We start from the raw sequence: 22,067 nt of genomic DNA, 5'->3' as shown, positions 1-22,067 counted from the left end.
ATTTAGTCTTTTCAACGATGTTAGTATAAGAACCATAAGTGCAATTTAGTCTTTTCAACGATGTTAGTATAAGAACCATAAGTGCAGGATGTGGGTTAAACTTAAGAGTTCGATTTCTCTAGATTAAGAAAAATAAAGAAGGGGAGAGCGATGGCGGTAGAGATTCCCACGACTGAACCCTAAGAATCTTTGCAAAAGCATCCGAAAACATTGAAATTGATTCACAAATATTGAAATTCAACCTTCACTTATATTTTTTTTTCTTAACAACGATGTTAGTATAAGAACCATAAGTGCAGGATGTGGGTTAAACTTAAGAGTTCGATTTCTCTAGATTAAGAAAAATAAAGAAGGGGAGAACGATGGCGGTAGAGATTCCCACGACTGAACCCTAAGAATCTTTGCAAAAGCATCCGAAAACATTGAAATTGATTCACAAATCTTGAAATTCAACCTTCACTTATATTTTTTTTTTCTTAACTATGGAGAAATCAAACCCTAATCTGAGTTTAACCCACCTCTCTGTATTCTTTATTAAGTCTCCCATATACACTGTTGTGTCTCACTATCGTATGTGCTCTTGTTCTGTGGCTCAGTTTACCTTACTCCGACAATTCCGTCAACAAAACCATCAAGTACTAATGTGGCATGGGCATTATACGAGAAACTAATTAGAATTACAAATAAAAAAATTGAACCCAAGAAGATAAAAATTTAAAGATTTTCAACCCACACATCTCCTTAACGATTTTGTTGACGGAATTGACAGAATAGGGACCAGAAACAATAGCATGGGAGTAAAGTGAGACGCAATACAGTGAAGATTATGGGAGCATTGATAAAAATAAGCCTTTTTTCTATTTTCTCAATGATAAGCAGTCACTTTCCATGTAAGCATCCAATTGAGAATATCATAATCTCGAACAGCATCTTGATGAGGTTAAATTATTTGATCAAGAACATAATACCATATTCATAGAAGAGAAACTGCTAAAGTAAACAACTGACTTGACTACCAATTCCGAACTATAGTCCACAACTGCTCGGAAACATGCCAGAAGAAACTGCCTGTGATGCGATTGTTTCTTGTGCTTCAAAACTTTACGTCTGTTGTCCAGGTACCTTGCACGCTGGGATGTTTGGTTACATGTCTAGTCTTCAGCTTCACCACTTTTCTCCCCAGTTGGTTTCTTAGCCTGTTTGCATATTGAAGAACCTCTTCTGAATCCATGTTTTTCACACATACCACCTTTTCAGTCTTGTTCTCTGTGCATTGACAAAGAAAACTCTCATGAGGATTTAAGGTGTTATGCAGTGACCATGAGTGCAAGTGACTGTGTGCACGGGTGCTTGATAAGAGAGAGAACGGGAGAGAGAGTTACTGTATAAGCCCTTCAGATGTGGATGCTGACCGCGGATGAGTTCAGTAATCACCTCTAGCTGAGGATTCTTCTCCTTAAATGTCGGTAGATATGTCTCCATAAATGATCTACCATGTAAACAACTAAATTCATCAAAACTTGAAAAGGAAAGCAGTAAAGTTTAACATTCCAACATTATCCATCAATATAATGAAATGAAAAGGATTCATTTCCCTTCTTGAACACCAGGAAAGAATTAGAGCCTCGCTAAGGGGGACACGATGTTGGGAACCCCAAAAAGATTGGAATAAAATGAAAGAGAATGTGCTATCCAATGAAAATATCACCTAAATATCCTAAGAGACCCATAAATTCATTTGTGTGTGTGTTACAATTTAAGAAGGTCCTAAAGGCTAAAGGCTAAAAGATTATAAATATGCCTCGTAAAGAGTTCCAGTAGCTGGACTGACGATGCCATGATGACCTTCACTTCAGTTCAGCTCTTAGTCTATTAACCTCCGAACTTAACATTGTAATGCAAAATACCAAAGCACCTCCTAACACATAACACAAACCCATTCCCCAGCTGCAACCCAAAAGTCATGTCCTAAAAGTGCAGAGAATGCAGCTAAGTCACGAAGCCTAGGCCCTCGTGTCCAATTTCATACTGCGCCTAGAGAAACACATTCCCTTCCTATAATATCAAGAAAACAAACAAAAAAAGTTTCCTTTCAAAATGATCTTGCAGTAAATTATAATTTCCAAATTTTACGCCACATTTGCACGGAAAAAGTGTCACTCAATACTTTATCAGAGTAGTTCAGCGGTTTCCAGTAAATTTGAAAGAAAAACAAACACCCTGACAACTACAAGTTTTATAAAAACAAAATCCAAGAACTCAGTTGGAGAATAAAAAACCACTTCTTCCATTGCAAAGAAGGAAGGGTGTTTTTCTAAAATATTGGGTTCAAAGTGTTTTTCTCTGAAGTATAATGGTATTGAGTACTTAGAGCTAAAGGAAGACTTGGCGCAATACTGAGCGCAGTGGCGTTTTAGGATTCATACAGCCAACCCCACTTAGTGGGATAAGGCTTTGTTGTTGTTGGTGTTGTTCTAATGGTATCAAGGGCTTCTTTCCCATAAATTTTCGAAATTGATAAAATCAGATAATCTAACTTGATAAGAATACAGAGAATTGCAAGTGGTGGTGGGGTTTTGAGGAACAAACCTGATGCCCCTACTGCTTCCTCCCCAATCAGAATAGCTCACAACTAGTTTTTGCAATTGCCACACTCCTCTCAACGCCATCTGCCACGCATTCGTTCCCAATTTCAACATAAATCATTTCAATCAGAAATTTAAAACAAAAATTAAAACAAATAATGAGTTCAAATTTTGTTAAATTCATATATGAATTTCAAATTACAAAAACACTAAAATGTCATTTCATAAAAAGTTATCAGTCTTAAGAATTACCTTTTTCTCGAAGCTCTGTTACAGTGAAGCTTGTATACGGCGTCGATAATGAGAGAGGAAGTAGGAAGAGGTGAGATTGTGGAGGCGGAGATGGCGTCGACCCGTGCTTTGGGGTGGTGGTGGACCGGTGGCGGCGGCGCAGCAAACAGAGAGAGAAAATAGACAGAAAGCGAGCGAGAGAGGGAGTTGTAGGAGGAAGAGTTGTGTGGCGTGGGCTTCGTACTTAATTGAAACGATGGGCTTCCTGGTTGTGGGCCTTTAAGCCTGCATGAGATTGAGCCCACTTCAACCAAACCCAGCCCAGTTTGTTACTCTAAATTTCCCACCTTGCCCCAAGTTGGCTAAGTGTGAATTGTTATGGAGAGTTAACAACAATGTTAGCGACTTCTAATGAAGAGGTTTTGAAGAAGACCAACTAGCTCTTATGGCATGTTTGGGAATGCGTAAGCACCTTTGTTCATATGTGTTCTATCATTTTATACGTACGTAACTTTAGTGCTGGTTGGAAATGTGTTTGAATCAGGTGCCTATCCTACTGAAAGTTTCGTAGTTCAGCACCTCAACTGGCTCTGGTTTTACATTCCGCTCCCAAATCCAAATCCAAAAAAAATAAAGGTTTGCCCATGATTAGATGCCTAGAACGCCAAAGTCTATTTGACTCTAATGTTGAGAAGTACGAAAGCATTTTATAACGGGGCGATATTATGATAGTATCTTAAACCTATCAAATGTTGTCGATTGATGAAAAGAATATTTAGTATGTCACGCAAATACGGAAACACTGAATTAAATTCTATAATTACGGTACTAGACCAGTTAACAACATCGTTAGTGACGCACGATCATCCACGGATGTCGATTTTAAAAGCTTGCTTTCAAAATATGAGAATCGTTAGATCATTTTGGTTTTACACGTTTAGTAACTCGTGTATCCGTACGAATCTATCATATGGCCATGCAGAATCTTCCTAATTTCTCCAATCAAGGCTGCAATGTGGATCGCAATTATTCGGGCACAAATCGAGGTAATTTTCAGAATCGTGGAAATTCCAGATTCAACAATGGCAGAAATAACAACTCTTGAAATAACAATCAAAGATTCAATCGTGGAGCTTGCAACAACTACTCTTCAAATCGAAAGCTTTTCTGTCAGATTCATCGACAACCAGACCATGAAGCTTGTGATTGTCCTCATCGCATGGATCAAAACTACAATGGCAAATCTTCTCATTCTACTCCTACCTGGATTGTTGACTGTGGTGCTAGTTCCCATATGACAAACTCATATGCCAACCTTCAGAATCCAGAAGCATACACTAGTCTTGAGCAAGTGTATATTGGAGATGGTAAAGGTTTGCCTATTCTCCATTCTGGCTCAACATCTTTACATACTTCTACTCAATCCTTTGCATTGAAGCATGTCTTACATGTTCTTGATTTGAAGCATAATCTTCTTTCTGCTAATCAATTTCTACTTGAAAATTCTTGTTCTATGCATCTTTATCCTTTTTACTTCACTATGAATGATCTTTCTTCGGGGAGAATGCTCTTTAAAAGACCAGTTCAACATGGTTTCTATCCCTTGCACTCCTTATCCTTTCCTGCTAACTCTCAACAAGCTTAGTTGCATCTGTCAAAGCTCCAAAGCATCTTTGGCATCAAAGATTGGGCCACCATTCTGTAAAGATCATAAATAAGTTGGCCTCTCAATCATGTATTTCTGTTCCTGATGCTTCAAATCAAACTTTTTGCGCAACTTATGCATTAGGGAAGTGTTCTAAACTTCCTTTTTCTAGTACTACTTGTATAACCTGCAAGCCTTTAGAACTCATCCATATGGATGTTTGGGGACCTTCACCATAATGTCTCATCACGATTTTCGGCATTATGTCATTTTCATAGATATTGTTGGTTCTATCTTTTAAAGTGTAAATATGATGTACTCTCCACTTTTATGCAATGGAAATTACTTGTTGAGAATTCTCTGTGTACAAAAGTCATTACATTACGATCAGATTCTGGTGGAGAATTTGTTAGCACTGTTATTTCTCAGTTCTTAGCTAGCTATGGCATTCATCATCAGCTCACTTGTCCTCATACCCTCGAGCAAAATGGGTGTGCAGAACGTAATCATCAGCATAGTGTTGAGACTTCTCGAACTCTCTTGACAGCATCTAAGGTGCCCCATGCTTATTGGGTTGAGGCTTTTGCTACCTCTATCTATCTCATCAACAGGTTACCTACTATTTCCAAATACTCTCCTTAGCAGTCTCTTTTCAAGAAAGCAATATACTATAAATCTCTCAAGATCTTTGGTCGTAGTTGTTTCCCTTGGTTGAAACCATACACCTCCTCAAAACTAGATCCTAAAAGCAAGCCCTGTGTCTTCTTGGGGTATAGCTTAAATCACAAGGGCTACCTGTGTCTACATCCATCTACTCACAGGTTGTACATTTCAAGGCATGTCATCTTTGATGAGTTAACCTTTCCATTTCATACCTTCCAACCTCCTTCATCCCAACCTGTTTCCTCTTCCTTATACCAATCTTTTATTGCCTCATCCCTCACATTTACTCCTTATCCTACTCATATTATTTCTACACCAAATCCAGCACTCACATCCACTTTATTACCTTCTGTCTCTTCATCAACCTCTCGAAATACAACATCTGCAGCTTCTCCAAATATCAACTCCTCACAGCCTACATTACCTACTAACAACCACCCAATGCAAACCAGATCTAAATTTGGAATTTTCAAACCCCAAGCATTAGCTGCAACTAAGCACCTCATTCCCTCACATCTTGCAGTTGACTATGTTCCTACAACCTACCTACAAGCCTCCAAACACTCTCATTGGCGCACAACAATGCAATAGGAGTTTAATGCCCTTGTAATAACTGGTACCTGGTCTCTTGTACCACCTTCTTCTTCTCATAACCTTGTGGGATGTAAGTGGGTTTTTAGAATCAAAAGGAAACCATATCAATCTATTGACAGGTACAAAGCCCGTTTGGTTGCTAAAGGGTTTCACCAGCGAGAGGGTCTTGACTACACTAAAACCTTTAGTCCAGTGGCCAAACCTGTGACTATTCGCCTCATTCTCACTCTTGCAACCCAATATGATTGGTTCCTCAATCAATTAGATGTTAGTAATGCCTTTCTCCATGACACACTTATTGAATCAGTGTTTATGCAACAGCCACCTGGCTTTGAAGATCCAACAAAACTACATCATGTTTGTCATTTTCACAAATCCCTTTATGGTTTGAAACAGGCTCCTCGAGCCTGGTATGACAAGCTTCATAGTGCTCTATATTCTCTTGGGTTTCAAGGCTCTCAAAGTGATCATTATCTGTTTATAAAGAGTTCTCCTACTCTGGTATTCATCCTACTCTATGTGGATGACATCTTAGTCACTGGACCTTCATCTGCAGCTTGTCAACAAGTCATCACTCAACTTAGTGCTCTTTTTTCCATCAAGAATCTTGGTGCTCTTCACTATTTCCTTGGTATTGAACTTAAAAGATCATCATCTGGTCTTTTTATCTCTCAAACCAAGTATATTTTGGATCTATTGGTAAAAGAAAAAATGGAAGGTGCCAAGCCTTGCAGCACCCCTCTCAGTACCACCAAGCTGGATCACTCATCTCCTGAAAATGCTTCTGAATATCGATCTCTAGTTGGAGCTCTTCAATACTTAACATGGACTAGACCTGATCTTAGTTTTGATGTTAATTTGGTATGTCAGTTTATGCATAGTCCACAAATTTCACATATGCAAGTAGTAAAACGCATTCTCAAATATCTTAAGGGCTTTCTTGATCTTGGATTATGGTTCTCCAAGTGCTCTCAGACTCCATCTATTCAGCCTTTTCAGATGCCGATTGGGTAGGGTGTTCTTTGGACAGAAGATCTACATGAAGTTATTGTGTCTATTTTGGCAACTCTCTCATAACAAGAAGCAACCTACTATTGCTCGTTCATCAACAGAAGCTGAGTATCTCTCTCTTGCTAATACAGCTATAGAAATCACATGGGCATGCAAACTGCTTGCTGACATTTCTTACTCTTTGCCTCATTCTCCCAAGATATGGTGTGACAATATCTCTGCCATTTCATTAGCGAAAAATCCCATTTTCCATGCTCGAACAAAGCATGTCGAGATTGATTACCATTATATTCGTGAAAAGGTTCTAGCCAATCAAGTTTTTGTGTAGTTTGTTTGTACACAGGATCAGGTAGCAGATATTTGCACCAAGTCTTTGTCCAAGCCTCGGTTCTTCCTTCTTCGTGACAAACTACAACTGAGAGCACCACAGTCTCGTTTGAGGGGGGATATTAAAGATAAAAATGTAATTACACCTTCAAGGGATAATACTTAGAGGCTAAGGAATGTTTAGTTAGTTTTGGTTGTTATTCCTCTTTTGTTAGCTGTGATGACAACTGTGATGGCTGTGATGGTTTTGTATAAATACCCTAAGTGTAAGGTTATACATTGAATTAATGAGAACTATGTTTCTCAATATTTGGTACGTCACGCAAATTGGAGGTTCTGAGGTTAAAAAGGTCTTCATAATTGTATGGTCATGAAAACTTTGTGATCAAACCAACTAGAGGTTGCCCTTACCCGCAGAATGTAACCATCTAAAGAAGAAAGATTGACAGATTATGCACTAAGAAGAGAACAATCTTTAGGTCTAATCGTCACAAAAATGATCATTCATGCGTAAAATCTCGGCTTTTTCAACGAAGCAAACAACGCACGCGTAAAATCTCAGACACCCTTCACTGCGTACTTAAATTGCATTATATGCGAAAACAAAGTGAACTCCTCGATTAACAAGTCGACATGGAGACCGCATTGTTTGCATCTTTCTCATCTATCACCGCAGAATTATCTCCAATCTCCCTCACCCATTTCTTAGCTACAACTGTCTTGACCACTGCCCTAGTTCTCTATTTTCTTTTACGATCCAAGAGTATATACCTTGTCGATTTCACCTGCTACCTGCCTCCTGAGAACCTGCGGGTTCCGGCTTCGAAATTCATCGAACACATTGAAATATCGGGAATTCATGACAAAGAAAGTGTCAACTTCCAAGCCAAGGTATTGCAAAGATCAGGCATCGGATCGGAGAGTTGCATGCCTGTTACAGTGCATGAGATCCCATCTTATTCTTCATTGGAAGCTACTAGGAAAGAAACAGAACTGGTTCTCTTCACTGTTGTTGAAGAGCTTCTTTCCAAACACAACATAAATCCGAAAAGCATTGACATTCTTGTATCGAACTGCAGCCTTTTCTGCCCTACGCCGTCCATTTCATCAATGGTCATTAACAAGTTTGGATTCCGAAGCAGCATAAAGAGCATCAGCCTCGGTGGAATGGGTTGTAGTGCGGGAATCTTGTCGATAAGTTTGGCTAAAGATCTTCTAAAAGTTCACAAGAATTCACTGGCTTTAGTTCTCAGCATGGAAGCTGTAACTCCCAACGGTTATAATGGTAAAAGAAAATCAATGCTTCTTCCAAACATTTTGTTCCGAATGGGAGGAGCTGCTATCCTACTATCAAATAGGAAACAAGACAAGGGAATAGCTAAGTACGAGCTCCAGCATCTTGTTCGAACCCACATTGGTTCGGATGACCAAGCATACGAATCTGTTTTCCAGCAACCTGATGAAGCAGGACATGTAGGGGTCTCACTGTCGCGGGAACTTGTACATGTGGCCACCAAAGCTCTGAGAATTAACTTATCAGAGTTGGGGCCACTCGTGCTACCATATTCTGAGCAGCTTCGATATGGATGGTCAATGATCCACAAGAAGCTTTGGTTTTTACCAAAGCAAAAGGCAATTTATGTTCCGAAATTCAGCAAAGCTCTCCAGCAGTTCTGTATACATGCCGGTGGAAGGGCGGTGATTGATGGAATTGTAGATAGTCTCAAGCTGCAGAAAGAAGATGGAGAAGCTTCGAGGATGACGTTACACAGATTTGGCAACACTTCATCATCTTCGGTGTGGTACGAGCTATGCTACTTGGAGGCAAAAGGAAGGGTGAAGAAAGGAAACCGAGTTTGGCAAATTGCGTTTGGAAGTGGCTTCAAGTGTAACAGTGCAATCTGGAAATGCATTGCGGATATTGATCGGACAGAAAGAAATGCATGGTCGGACAGCATCCATTCGTATCCCATTGACGATGATGCCCCAAATGTAACCAAATGACATCCAGTGTAGATGCAAGCAATGATAATCTATGTCTATACTCAAAAGAACTCTTCCTGTTAACATAATGAAATCCAATATTTTCAATTCAAGAAAAGTTCATATTTTCGTTCATTGCATTCATCGCACTTCAGACATTGTATTTTTAGGGCAACATGTTTAAAGTTCTTCAGTTCTTACTCTCTTGATAATCATTCGACTGAAGCTCGATAAAATACTCAATTTAGAGTGTCAAAATTGCAACCAATTACGAGTCCATGCCACGTCATTTATGTTCATGGCTTCGCCAAACATTATTTGATAAAAATTAGGAAGTTGTTTTCACTGCTTCGCCAAACATTTATGTTCTAGGCGTGTTTTAATACAAATGACAAGAGGCCTAATTAGGAAGTTGTTTTCACTGCTAATATTGCGGAGAGATTTAGTTGTAAGTTAGGAGGATTCCTAGTTGTATGCACATGAAAACTTTGTGACTAAAACAAACTAGAGATTGACGTTACCCATGGAATTCTAGCATCTACAAAAGAAAGATTGGCAATTATCTTGGATACTTGGGATGAGGGGTCTCTCTCCGTTTTTATCGGTGGAGGTCAGAGAATTCGAACTTGAAACCTCTTCAAATATAGATTAGAGAAGATAGTTGTATGGTAAAATAAATGGTAATGTTGGATTAAAACAATCAAATACTAGGTTTTTTTTATCAATGGAGACCAGAGAATTCGAACTTGAAACCTCTTCCAACGTTAGATGACCCGACAGGCCAAGCATGTCAACAACTTAATCCCGAATTTGAAATTAGTGTATCCGAACTAATCCAATCCCTAAACAACAATTAAATCCAACCCCAAGTAGTCAGTACCGTAAGGCTAATTAGCACAAGTAAAATGCGCTCTGCATGAATCTTAGGTAAGTTAGAAAGAATTTCAGACTTTCTTTCCTACTAATATATAAGCAAACAACATACCAAATCAAATCAAAACATAACACTTTGAGATGGGGACTGCATTGCTTACATACATTACGGAATCTCCAATCTCCATCGCACATTTATTAGCCGCGACTGTCCTTATCATTGCGGTTCTTGGTTTCAAATTCAAATCCAAGAGTATATACCTTGTCGACTTCACTTGCTATCTGCCTCCCAATGGCTTGCGAATCGCAAAGGAGAGCTACATTGAACACCTTGAAATTTCAAACCTCTATGATGAAGAAAGCCGAAATTTCCAAATCAAGGTAATGAAAAGATCGGGAATCGGAGAGGAGAGTTGCTTGCCTATTACAACCCATGAGCTCCCTCCATATTCTTCTTTAAACGCTACTAGAAAAGAAACCGAAACAGTTCTCTTCTCTGTTGTCGAAGACCTTCTTTCCAAGCACAAAATAAATCCAACAAGCATTGACATCCTTGTCTCAAACTGTAGCCTTTTCTGCCCAACTCCGTCCGTTACATCAATGGTCATAAACAAGTTTGGATTCCGTAGCAACATAAAGAGCATCAGCCTCAGCGGAATGGGTTGCAGTGCTGGACTGTTGTCGATAAGTTTGGCTAAAGATCTTCTACGAGTCCACAAGAACTCATTGGCTTTAGTTCTCAGCATGGAAGCTGTAACTCCCAACGGTTATATAGGTAAAAGAAAGTCCATGCTTATTCCCAACCTTTTGTTTCGGATGGGAGGAGCTGCTATCCTATTGTCCAGTAGGAAGCAGGACAAGAAAATAGCAAAGTACGAGCTCCAGCATCTTGTCCGAACACACTTTGGTTCGGATGATGAAGCATACCAATCTGTCTTCCAGCAACCAGATGAAGATGGCACTGTAGGGGTCTCACTGTCAAGGGCACTTGTACCTGTGGCCACCAAAGCTTTAAGAATTAACATATCCAAGTTGGGGCCACTCGTGCTGCCATATTCCGAGCAGCTACGATATGTATGGTCAGTAATCCGCAAGAAACTATTTTTTTCACCTCGCCAGAAGAGAACTTATGTGCCGAATTTCAAGAAGGCTCTCCAGCATTTCTGTATTCATGCTGGCGGAAGGGCAGTCATTGATGGCATAGTAGATAGTCTGAAGCTGGACAAGGAAGATGGAGAAGCTTCAAGGATGACGTTACATAGATTTGGCAATACTTCATCGTCTTCAGTTTGGTATGAGCTCTGCTATTTGGAGGCGAAAGGAAGGATGAAGAAAGGAAACCGAGTGTGGCAAATAGCCTTCGGAAGTGGCTTCAAGTGTAACAGTGCAATTTGGAAATGCATTTCGGATGTTGATCCAACAGTAAGAAATGCATGGTCCAACAGAATCTATTTGTATCCCGTCGATGAGATCTCAAATGAATCCTTTTGAGATCAATTGCGTCGTAAACTATTTGTATCTGATTACATGCGTCGAAGGTTATGTGATAAACCTAATTCAATTCTTTCACTGTACAAAGGGTCTGCCAAAACCAGTCGAACCCTGGATTTTTATACACCAAGCAACTAGCTCGAATATGTTGATGGCAATGCCAAGCTTTGACCTCAACCATCAAATTGCACTATTTTTCTCACGAAGTGTTGAGCTAGGATGGAATATACCTGGTATTTCACAGATTTCAAACTCTTTTATCCTTCTCGCGAGATTTCGAAGCTTTCGAAATCATATGCTGCTTTGAGAACATCTCCGCAATTTGTTGGCGACCAAATAAGTGAGAGCTATTCGGTATCGGGTTTCTTGTAGCTGAATCAGCAACATAACCTTGTCCTGGCATCCAGTGTAGCATTTGAAAAAGCATGTCCTTCTCAGGGAGTGAAAAATAGTCCCTGTGGAATGCAGGAAGGTGTTAGATGACGTCAGCATACTCAGCGCATCACTGAAACTTGTGGAGTTTGACTTGGTTCAAACTCCTATCCTTTCAGCTGTTCCTAGTTTATAGGACTGCTTGGTGATTTGTTTTTCTGTTGTAATTTGAACCTGTGGTTGTAATCCTTTCCTTGGTTTCTGATTGTATTTTTGAATTTCGAAAGCTCCTTGTATCTAGGGTTTTCAAACCCAATCTATAATCATGACAGTATTATAAATACATGCATCCCACAATTGTTTGGGTATGCAATTGAAGTGAAACATTGAACTAGTAAGTTTTACATGGTATTGAGCCCTTTTTTTTGTCTAACTACATCGATCCTTTCCTTCCTTTCCCCACGCTCCAATGGCTGAAAACAATGTTACCTCTTCCTCCTCCACTTCAAACCCTCATCCCACCCCCACTTCAAATCATTCCTTCCACCCATTTTCCACCGTCGTTAACATCAAACTTGACAGGACCAACTACCCACTGTGGTTGGCCCAAATTCTCCCAATTCTCAAAAGTCGAGATTTGATGGGATATGTTGATGGTACCTCGGTGTCCTCTTCCAAGTATCTGGTTGGTTCAACAACCGTGGACCCTGCGTACACTACATGGGTTCAACAGGATCAAATTATCCTCAGTTGGATAAATGGATCTTTAACGGCTTCTGTACTATCTGTCATGGCGAGCAAGATGACTGCTCGGGCCACCTGGGAAGCACTCTAGCAAAGGTATGCTTCTACTTCCTAACACAGGATTTTGTTTTTGCGAAATGAATTGATATAGACAAAGAAAGGTGATCTTACTGTGGCGGATTACCTAAATCGCATGAACGTGATTGCCGACAACCTTACTCTAGCTGGGCAACCTGTGAGTGATGATGAACTTGTTCAAATTGTGTTGAACAATCTCGGACCTGCCTTTGAGATGACTGTCTGTGCAGCTCAAACCCGTGATTCACCAATCACCTACCCTACTCTTGAGGCTCTGCTGTTAACAACTGAGCGTCTGAGCACACTGCTCCTTTGGTGGAATCTGCACAGGTCAATGCATTTCTTCCTTCTCGAGGCCGATGTGGTGGCCGCACTCGAGGGATTGGAAGAGGTGCATCTTCATTCTATCGAGGTAACTCTTTCAACCAACGAGGCAATGGCCCTCGTAACAACAACACCTTCCGCACCATGCCATGCAGTGGCGAACGGGTTGGCTCTAATGGTGAGAGAATTGTCTGCCAAATTTGTGGCAAACCAGGCCATCCGGCCCTTGATTGTTATCAAAGAATGAATGCTGCCTTTGAAGGCAAAATTCCAGCAACAAAGCTCTCAGCAATGACGTCTTCTCCCGTCTCTCTCAACAAACAAAATAATGGTACCTGGCTGTTAGACACAGGCGCCAATGCTCACGTTACTCCTGATCTTCAGAATCTGGTTAACCCTAAAGAGTACACTGGTAACGAAACTATTGGGGGTGTAGGTAATGGCTCTGGCATTTCTATCTCACATCATGGTTCAAATACATTACATACTTCAACTTGCTCATTTGATTTGCCTAATATCCTTCACTGTCCCACTGCCTCCCAAAACATTCTTTCTGCACATAAGTTCACTTTAGACAACCATTGCTACCTACTAATTTTTCCATATTTTTTCCTTGTTAAGGACCTCAAGACCCTGAAGACGTTTTTTCGAGGGAGATGTGAGAATGGATTATATCCATTTCCATGTGGCACTGGACAACTCAAACATCCACTATCTGCATTTGTAGGGCTTCGGTGTTCAGTGAATACATGGCATGCGAGGCTAGGTCACCCTGCCAATTCTATAATTAAGTTTTTAATTTCCAATAATTTGGTACCAATTCATGGTACTTCAGATGTAAGCTTTTGTGAGTCTTGTCCCTTAGGCAAGAGTACTAAGTTACCTTTCAAATTGTCTGAGTCAGTTTCTAAGTTTCCTTTGCAACTGTTGCACTCTGATGTGTGGTGTTCTCCTATTATTTCGAATGAAGGTTGTCGTTATTATGTTTTGTTTGTGGATGATTACTCTCTCTATTCTTGGATTTTTCCTATGAAACACAAAAGTGAAGTGTTCCAAATCTTTGTCAAATTTAAGGCCAATGTCGAAAAAATGCTTAATTTGCAAATTAAAACCCTTCAGTGTGATGAAGGTGGAGAATATAAAAGCCATGCCTTTCAAAAATTTCTCACTGATAATGGTATTTCACAATGGTTTTCGTGTCCTAAACACCCTGAACAAAATGGAGTCGCCGAGCGCAAACATCGACATATTGTTGAAACAAGTATAGTCATGCTTTCTCAATCTCACATGCCTAACAAATTTTGGTTTGATGCATGCTCCACTGCCATTTACTTGATAAATCGTTTGCCCACTAAACTTCTGTCCTATGCGTCTCCTTATGAGAAATTTTTTCAAAAAACCCCAAAGTATGACATTTTAAAGGTTTTTGGATGTCGATGTTTTCCTTGGTTAGTGCCTTATATGCAAAATAAACTTCAACAAAAATCAAAACCGTGTGTTTTCTTAGGTTATTCACTGAATCACCAAGATTACAAGTGCTTAGATCTGTCTACTAGACGTATTTACGTGTCTCGTCATGTCCTATTCGATGAGGACTGCTTCCCTTTTAAGGGACTCACATCTTCTTCAGAAAACGTCACAACTTCAGGTAATACTCAGGCCCCGGCCCTATTATTCACTTTTGATAACCCTAACAGCCATAGTTTACCTCCACCACGTAACCTTAATCTGGTCGTCCCACCACTTGCCCAAGAAGCCAATCCCACTCCACTCCCTCTAGCCACGGCAGTCTCCCAACCTGTTACACACTCTAACCTCATTGTAGTTCCAAACTATCCTACCATACAAGTGTCATCCAATCTTCCACAGACTCTCCAACCATCAAATGAGCAAGTCGCCGTAACTTCTGAACCTATGCCTCCTGTCCCTGCCAGTAGTTCACACCATCCAATTGCTATATGCTCCAAGTCAGGAATCCATAAACCCAATCCTAAATACGCTATGCATCTAACTGTTGACAAGTTACCTGTTGAACCAATGTGTTTCAGTCAATCTGTCAAGTCTCAGGAGTGGAGGAACGCAATGATTCAAGAATTTAATGCACTGCAGAGATGTGGAACTTGGAGTTTGGTTCTTCATCATCCCAAAATGAATCTGTTGCTTAATAAATAGGTGTTCAAGTTGAAGAGACGTGCAGATGGTTCGATTGAACGACATAAAGCTCGACTTGTCGCCAACGGGTTTCATCAACAGGCTGGTGTGGATTACAATGAGACCTTCAGTCCCGTTGGTAAGCACAGTACGATAAGGCTTGTTTTAAGTCTTGCTTTGTCCAACAAATGGCATGTCAAGCAGCTGATATTCCTCGAAATACCAGGATAGACACGTGTTAGCCGACACCCGAGGGTGACGAAAGCCATTAATTGATACAAAAGCTAAGAATAAGAAATAAATAAGAGTTAGAAATTTAAAATACAAGGAATTAATAATTTAGGAACGTGCTCAGAGCATACAACTAAACCTAATCACTAAAAAGAATTAAGATGAAATTGAATGAATAAAGAAGTTAGTCCTACATCGAGAGGATCCGAAGATGCTACTGCGGAAGTGCCTTCACGCCGGGATTATGTGCCTTGATTCTAAGTCCTGGATGGGGGCGCAAAACAAAGGTGAGTGGACCAAGTTCATATATATAATAATAATAATAAAACAGTTATCAAGGTACTATCCCCCACAGTTTATATAATAAAAAATACTAGCATAATAAATGATGGACTTAATAAAAATCCTAGCATGCCAAAATATCTTAAAAGCCATAACGCGGAAAACATCATATAAATCATCGCGTAAATCATCTCGTAGATCGTCTCGTAAGCGCGGTGTGCTGCTAGTAAGATCACCGAATAAATATAACTCCCGACCCAATGTCTGCTCCGTGGTCTCTGCGCCCGTAGCCATAGATTACCAACTCCCGGCCCAATGCCTTTTCATGTCCTTCAGCCCGTAGCTAGGGATTATTTCTCCCGGCCTAAATGCCAACACCAGTTCCTCGCCCCAGGCGGCATAGTGTCCACTAGGTACGCACAAATAGTTACGCCTCTCATAAATAACCACTTCCTAGCATAGATACTGATCATCGTCTACACTATAAAGAGGGGTTCAAAAACATGTTCTAGCATCCTATCGTCATCTATCAGATAGTCTACCAGTTCACGATTTTTATAGAAAAATAGATATATTAAAATATAGCTCAATATAGGCCAACAATTAATTCCTCACCAAAACACGAGACGAAAATCAATATATTCAATAAATAGGCTTCACATAAATCAATCATAAACTCGTAGGCATGCTAATCATTTATGCAATTAAACTATAAAATCATGTAATTTTAGAAGGGGTCCACTCACAGTACTTAGTTGCCAAAAGCTGCGCCATTAGCGAAGACAGAAACGTCACAATAATTGTCCCTAAGCACATAAATAACACATTTAGTCAAACTCTACTTAAACGATTGAATCTGTTTCCAACACTCGAGGGTGACGAAAGCCATTAATTGATACAAAAGCTAAGAATAAGAAATAAATAAGGGTTATGAATTTAAAACACCATGAATTAATAATTTAGGAACGTGTTCAGAGCATACAACTAAACCTAGTCACTAAAAAGAATTAAGATAAAATTTAATGAATAAAGGAGTGGGTCCTACATCGAGAGGATCCGAAGATACTACTGCGGAAGTATCTTGACGCCGAGATTATGTGCCTTGATTCTAAGTCCTGAATGGGGGCGCAAAACAAAGGTGAGTGGACCAAGTTATATATATAATAATAATAAAACAGTTATCAAGATACTAACCCCCACAGTTTATATAATGAAAACTACTAGCATAATAAATGATGGATTTAATAAAAATCCTAGCATGCCAAAAATATCTCAAAAGCTATATCGCGGAATATCATTACGTAAAACCAAAGCATGAATCGTCTCACAGATCGTCTTGTAAGCGCGGTGTGCTGCTAGTAAGATCACCGAATAAATATAACTCCTAGCGTGAAGGCACTTCCGCAGCAGCATCTTCGGATCCTCTCGATGTAGGACTCACTTCTTTATTCATTCAATTTCATCTTAATTCTTTTTAGTGATTAGGTTTAGTTGTATGCTCTGAGCACGTTCCTAAATTATTAATTCCTTGTATTTTAAATTTCTAACACTTATTTATTTCTTATTCTTAGCTTTTGTATCAATTAATGGCTTTCGTCACCCTCGGGTGTCGGCCAGCACGTGTCTATCGTGTCTATCCTGGTATTTCGGGGAATATCAGGGTCGGGGCGTGTCAACATGCCCCAACCACTAGGTTTTGTTGACCAACAATTTCCTACTCATGTGTGTAAACTTCAACGTAGTATTTACGGTCTAAAACAAGCGCCCAGGGCTTGGTTTTAGAGGTTCTCAGATTTTCTGCTCGAACTCAGTTTCCAAGAATCCACATGTGACTACAGTTTGTTTGTGTTCAGACAACAAGGTGTGTATCTGATTCTTTTAATCTATGTCGATGATATACTAATCATCGGAAATAGTCCTCATCAAATATCCAGATTGATTCAGGGATTGGGCACATTGTTTTCGATGAAAGATTTAGGTCTTCTTCATTATTTTTTGGGTGTCGAAGTCAAATATTAAGGGACTGCTATGCATCTTTGTCAGTCTAAATATGCATTAGACTTGCTCTCTTGCACCAAATTCACTAAAGCAAAGCCAATATCCACTCCGGTCTCATCTGGTCACAAGCTCAGTGCGTATGTGGGAGACTCGTATGACAAACCCGATGTGTATCGTAGGGTAGTTGGAGCACTACAATACATCACCATTACACGACCCGATCTGTCCTATGTTGTCAACCAAGTGTGCCAATTTATGCATGCTCCAAAAACTACTCACTGGATGGTTGTCAAACGGATTTTGAGATATTTGAAGGCCACGCATACTCATGGTCTTCTATATAAGCCTAGAACTACTCAATTAAGTGCATTCTCTGATGCAAATTATGCAGGGAATCCAAATACTCAGCATTCCACTGGTGGCTTTTGTATATATCTTGGTTCCAACCTTGTCTCCTGGAGTTCTAAGAAGCAAAAGACAGTATCTCGATTTAGTGTTGAAGCCGAATACAGGCAGTTAGCATATACTGCGGCTGAGCTATCGTGGTTCAGGTCTTTATTCAAGGACTTGCATTTGCATCTGGTTTGTCTTCAAATTTGGTGCGATAATGTCTCCTCCATAGCTCTGGCGTCTAATCCAGTATTCCATGCACGCATCAAACACTTGGAAGTTGATTATCACTATGTCAGGGAGAAGGTTGTTCGTGGTCAATTATTGGTTAATTATATTTGTTCGCAAGACCAACTTGCTGACTTGTTCACCAAAGGCCTGTCGTCGTCTCGGTTTAAGTTACTTGTCTCCAAGCTTCCGATTGTTCCACAGCTTGTCAGCTTGCGGGGGGCTGTTAGATGACGTCAGCATACTCAGCGCATCACCGAAACTTGTGGAGTTTGACTTGGTTCAAACTCCTATCCTTTCAGCTGTTCTTAGTTTATAGGACTGCTTGGTGATTTGTTTTTGGGAAATTTGGAAATATAGCCCTTTTGAGAAACACTTAATGAAATATGGCCAATCTTTTTAAATTGGTATAAAATTAACCAAAATTGATGTTAAAAAGATTTAATTACCCTTAATTTAAAACTCTCTCTTCTCCTATTCCTCTGTCGTCTGGAGTTCATCTCCTATCCTTATGACCAAAAACGCTAGTCTCTACTCCAGCAAGTTGAAGAAGGAGAATCATTTCTTCTTAGCCAAAGAATCTCCTAAATTCAATCCAATACAACAATTTCTAATTTCCTTGTCTGAAACTCGTATGTCCCACCAATTTCCCCTAGAAAATTCCCAACTATTTTCCCAGAAAATTCACGACTTTCTGGAGAAAATCAGACCCAGGTTTCCAAATCCGAAAATGACGACAATCAAAGACCCAAGTCTCGCAATTGACTAATGGGGTAGCGCCATTTACTTATCCAATTTCCCTGAGGATGTCCAGCTCTGCTTCATCTCATTCCTTACGCCTTCCGAGATCGCTAGCTTGGCCTGCACATCGGACTGGTTTGTTTCGCGCTACAAATCCAATGACAAGCTCTGGTTCAACATGTGCGATCGCAGGTGGGATTGCAAATTAGGCGGCAATTAAGGAGATATTGGAGAAAGATCTAGGATTGGATGCGATCGTACAAGTTGCTAAATTATTGTTTTGTCTTTTAGAATAGAAGATTGGCAATTATACTTATATACGAAAGGTTTATCTTTTCTAAACATGTGTTGGTTTTCCAAGTCGCCTGGCTCATAGACTTGCAGTTTTTGGTTATATGGATGGAATCGATACCGCATAAGCTATTCTACAGAGATGTATTTGTTATGCTGGGATATCACCAAACCAATTGGAACCAACTCAAGCTAACCCACATATATATATATATAATGGAATGCAAGAACAAATATAAAAGAACATCAAGATTTTAACGAGGTTCCTCAATAGTCAATGTAACTGGAGTACGTCCTCGAAGCAGTAGGAGCTCACCCAATAATCCACTATCAACCAAATAGGAGTTTACAAAGTGTTGGCAAGCTCACAACCCAAAAAACCCGAATACAACCAATAGCTCTCACACACTAAAGAAACAAATAGAGAAAGAAATATAGTGATTAATTTATTCTCTATACAAAGCTCAAAGCTATTACAACAACAACTACCTTGGTGGATGATTACTAACCAAAGAAAATATCACCTTCTTCTTCTCTTCAAAATGGGGCTGCTGCCTTTTATTTTTCTGCTTCTCTCTCGGTTTCTTTCATTACCAAATGCAACAAGTGGGAGCACAACAACCAATTCTCTCCCTTTCTTTATTTGCTGCTCTATGTTTTTCTGCAGCCATTCCCGTGACTTTTCACATATGCCAAAGAAAAAAACTTTAGACAAAGTGCCATTTTTTTCTCCCCAAAACAAGGAAGAAACATAATCATGTTGTCCTTTTTTCTCTTTTGATTTGTTTAATAGCCAAAAGCATTTTGTTTTGTTCTCCACTTGGCCACTTGGCCACTTATTCAACAATCTCCACCTTAGCCAAGTTCCGAAAAACACCATGATAAGCCAACCAACACAATTAACACACAACATCACTCCCAAACACTAGCAACAGAACAACTCATGCCAAGCCAAATGCTCCAAAACTCCTACTGCTCATCGCCTTCTTTATATAGGCAAAATGTGGGTCAAGTTCAAGCAATGAACAAACTTGTCTACACCAACAACCTTAGTCAACATATCAGCGTGGTTGTCTTTAGTTGGAATCTTCTGGAGAATAATCTCTCATTCATCAACGACTTTACGCACAAAGTGATAACGCACATCTATGTGCTTGGTCCTCGCATGATGAACCTGATACTTAGCCAAATAAATGGCACTTTGACTATCACAATGTACCTCCACCTACTTCTGATCAACCCCCAAATCTCTAATCAGCCCATATATCCAAATGGCCTCCTTTATAGCTTCGACAACTGCCATATATTCAGCCTCTGTAGTAGACAAGGCAACAGACGACTGCAAAATGGACCTCCAACAAACTGGCCATTTAGTCATAGTAAACACATAGCCTGTAGTAAACTTCCTTCCATCCAGATCACCTGCATAATCTGAATCAACATAACCAACTGCAAAATGACCAATACCAGAGTCTTCTCTCTCAAAGCATAAACCAACATTTCGAGTACTATGGAGATATCGACTCACCATGCCAACCGCATGAGCAATATCCGGTCTAGAGCATACCATTACATACATCAAACTACCAACCAAATTTGCATATGGTATATTTTTCATTTGCAACTTCTCTTTATCAGTTTTAGGACATTGTAGAGAATTCAATTTAAAATGAGGAGCCAAAGAGGTACTAACCGGTTTGGTTGAATCATGAACTCCAAACTTCCGAATCAACTTCTCAAGGTATTGTCTTTGATTCAAACTGACCAAACCCTTCTCTCTATCTCTAGTGATCTCCATGCCAAGGATCTTCTTCGCTTCACCAAGATCCTTCATCTCAAACTCATTCTTCATTTGCTTCTTCAATTTCTCAATCTCTTCGACATTCTTTGAGACAATCAACATATCATCAACACATATCAACAAATAAATGAAAGACCCATCTTGCAACTTCTTGAAGTACACATAATGATCATATTGACTTCTAGAATAATTTTGGCCTCTCATAAATTTATCAAACCTCAAATACCATTGCCTGCAAAACAAATTCTCCTTTCCTTTCACTATATACCCATCCAGTTGACACATATAGATCTCTTCATTCAAATCACCATGTAGGAAAGTCGTCTTCACATCGAGTTGCACAAGCTCAAGATTATAATGTGCAACAAGAGCTAACATAATGCGAATTAAGGAGTGCTTCACAACCGGAGAAAAGATTTCGTTGTAGTCAATGCCCTCCTTTTGTGCATACCCTTTAGCAACTAATCTTGCTTTGAATCTCACATTGCTTTTCTGATCAGCATCTTCTTTCTTGGCATACACCCATTTGCAACGGATAGCTTTCTTGCCCTTAGGCAATTTAGCTAACTCCCAAGTCTTGTTCTTTAAGAGAGAATTCATCTCATCACCCATGGCATTGCACCACCTCTCATTTTCTTCACTCTCAATAACTTCCTCAAAATTGGATGGAATCTCATCAGTGATAATAGGAAGAGCAAAAGCAACATAGTCACTATACCGAGCTGGCTTGGTAATTTGTCTCTTTCCTCTGTTCTTGGCAATAGACTCTTGAGGTGAAACTTGCTCTTCAACTTGAATAGAATCTTCAAGTTCAACTTCTTCAACATCCTCATGGCCTCCCACTTCTTCACTTGTAGTGGCTTCAACATCACCGGAAATAGGATTTGAAGTACCAAAGGCAACTTTCTCAAGCTCCACTTGTTGGACATCTTTCACATTCTTCTCAGAGTCTCTGAACATACTTTCTTCATCAAATGTCACATCTCTACTGATTACAAGTTTCTTCATCTCTGGGCACCACAACCTGTAACCT

At 39.8% G+C, this 22,067-nt stretch overlaps 3 protein-coding genes and 1 long non-coding RNA gene across 4 annotated transcripts; 2 read left to right on the top strand and 2 right to left on the bottom strand.

Moving 5' to 3' along the window:
• Positions 1-839: 839 nt before the first annotated feature.
• On the bottom strand, positions 840-3,042 carry LOC126630920 (54S ribosomal protein L51, mitochondrial). The gene is made up of 4 exons (XM_050301061.1): positions 2,838-3,042; positions 2,590-2,669; positions 1,383-1,489; positions 840-1,266 (listed from the first exon to the last, which is right to left on the bottom strand). The coding sequence occupies exons 2-4, from the start codon at positions 2,667-2,669 to the stop codon at positions 1,094-1,096; spliced, it is 360 nt and encodes a 119-aa protein (XP_050157018.1). The 5' UTR covers positions 2,838-3,042; the 3' UTR covers positions 840-1,093.
• Positions 3,043-7,605: 4,563 nt separating this feature from the next.
• LOC126633202 (3-ketoacyl-CoA synthase 7-like) lies at positions 7,606-9,115 on the top strand. The gene has a single exon (XM_050303775.1). It carries the CDS (start codon positions 7,690-7,692, stop codon positions 9,058-9,060), a length of 1,371 nt encoding a protein of 456 aa, XP_050159732.1. The 5' UTR covers positions 7,606-7,689; the 3' UTR covers positions 9,061-9,115.
• A 938-nt stretch (positions 9,116-10,053) lies between these two features.
• Positions 10,054-11,481, top strand: LOC126632893 (3-ketoacyl-CoA synthase 7-like). The gene has a single exon (XM_050303423.1). The coding sequence runs from the start codon at positions 10,054-10,056 to the stop codon at positions 11,401-11,403; it is 1,350 nt and encodes a 449-aa protein (XP_050159380.1). The 3' UTR covers positions 11,404-11,481.
• Positions 11,482-15,315: 3,834 nt separating this feature from the next.
• Positions 15,316-16,388, bottom strand: LOC126631148 (uncharacterized). The gene is made up of 3 exons (XR_007626254.1): positions 16,332-16,388; positions 15,498-15,567; positions 15,316-15,356 (listed from the first exon to the last, which is right to left on the bottom strand). It is a non-coding gene; the product is annotated as an uncharacterized LOC126631148 (long non-coding RNA).
• Positions 16,389-22,067: the final 5,679 nt, after the last annotated feature.

The sequence above is a fragment of the Malus sylvestris genome, chromosome 8 (assembly GCF_916048215.2).
Source record: "Malus sylvestris chromosome 8, drMalSylv7.2, whole genome shotgun sequence".
NCBI lineage: Eukaryota > Viridiplantae > Streptophyta > Magnoliopsida > Rosales > Rosaceae > Malus > Malus sylvestris.
This window is presented reverse-complemented; position numbering and strand designations above follow the sequence as displayed.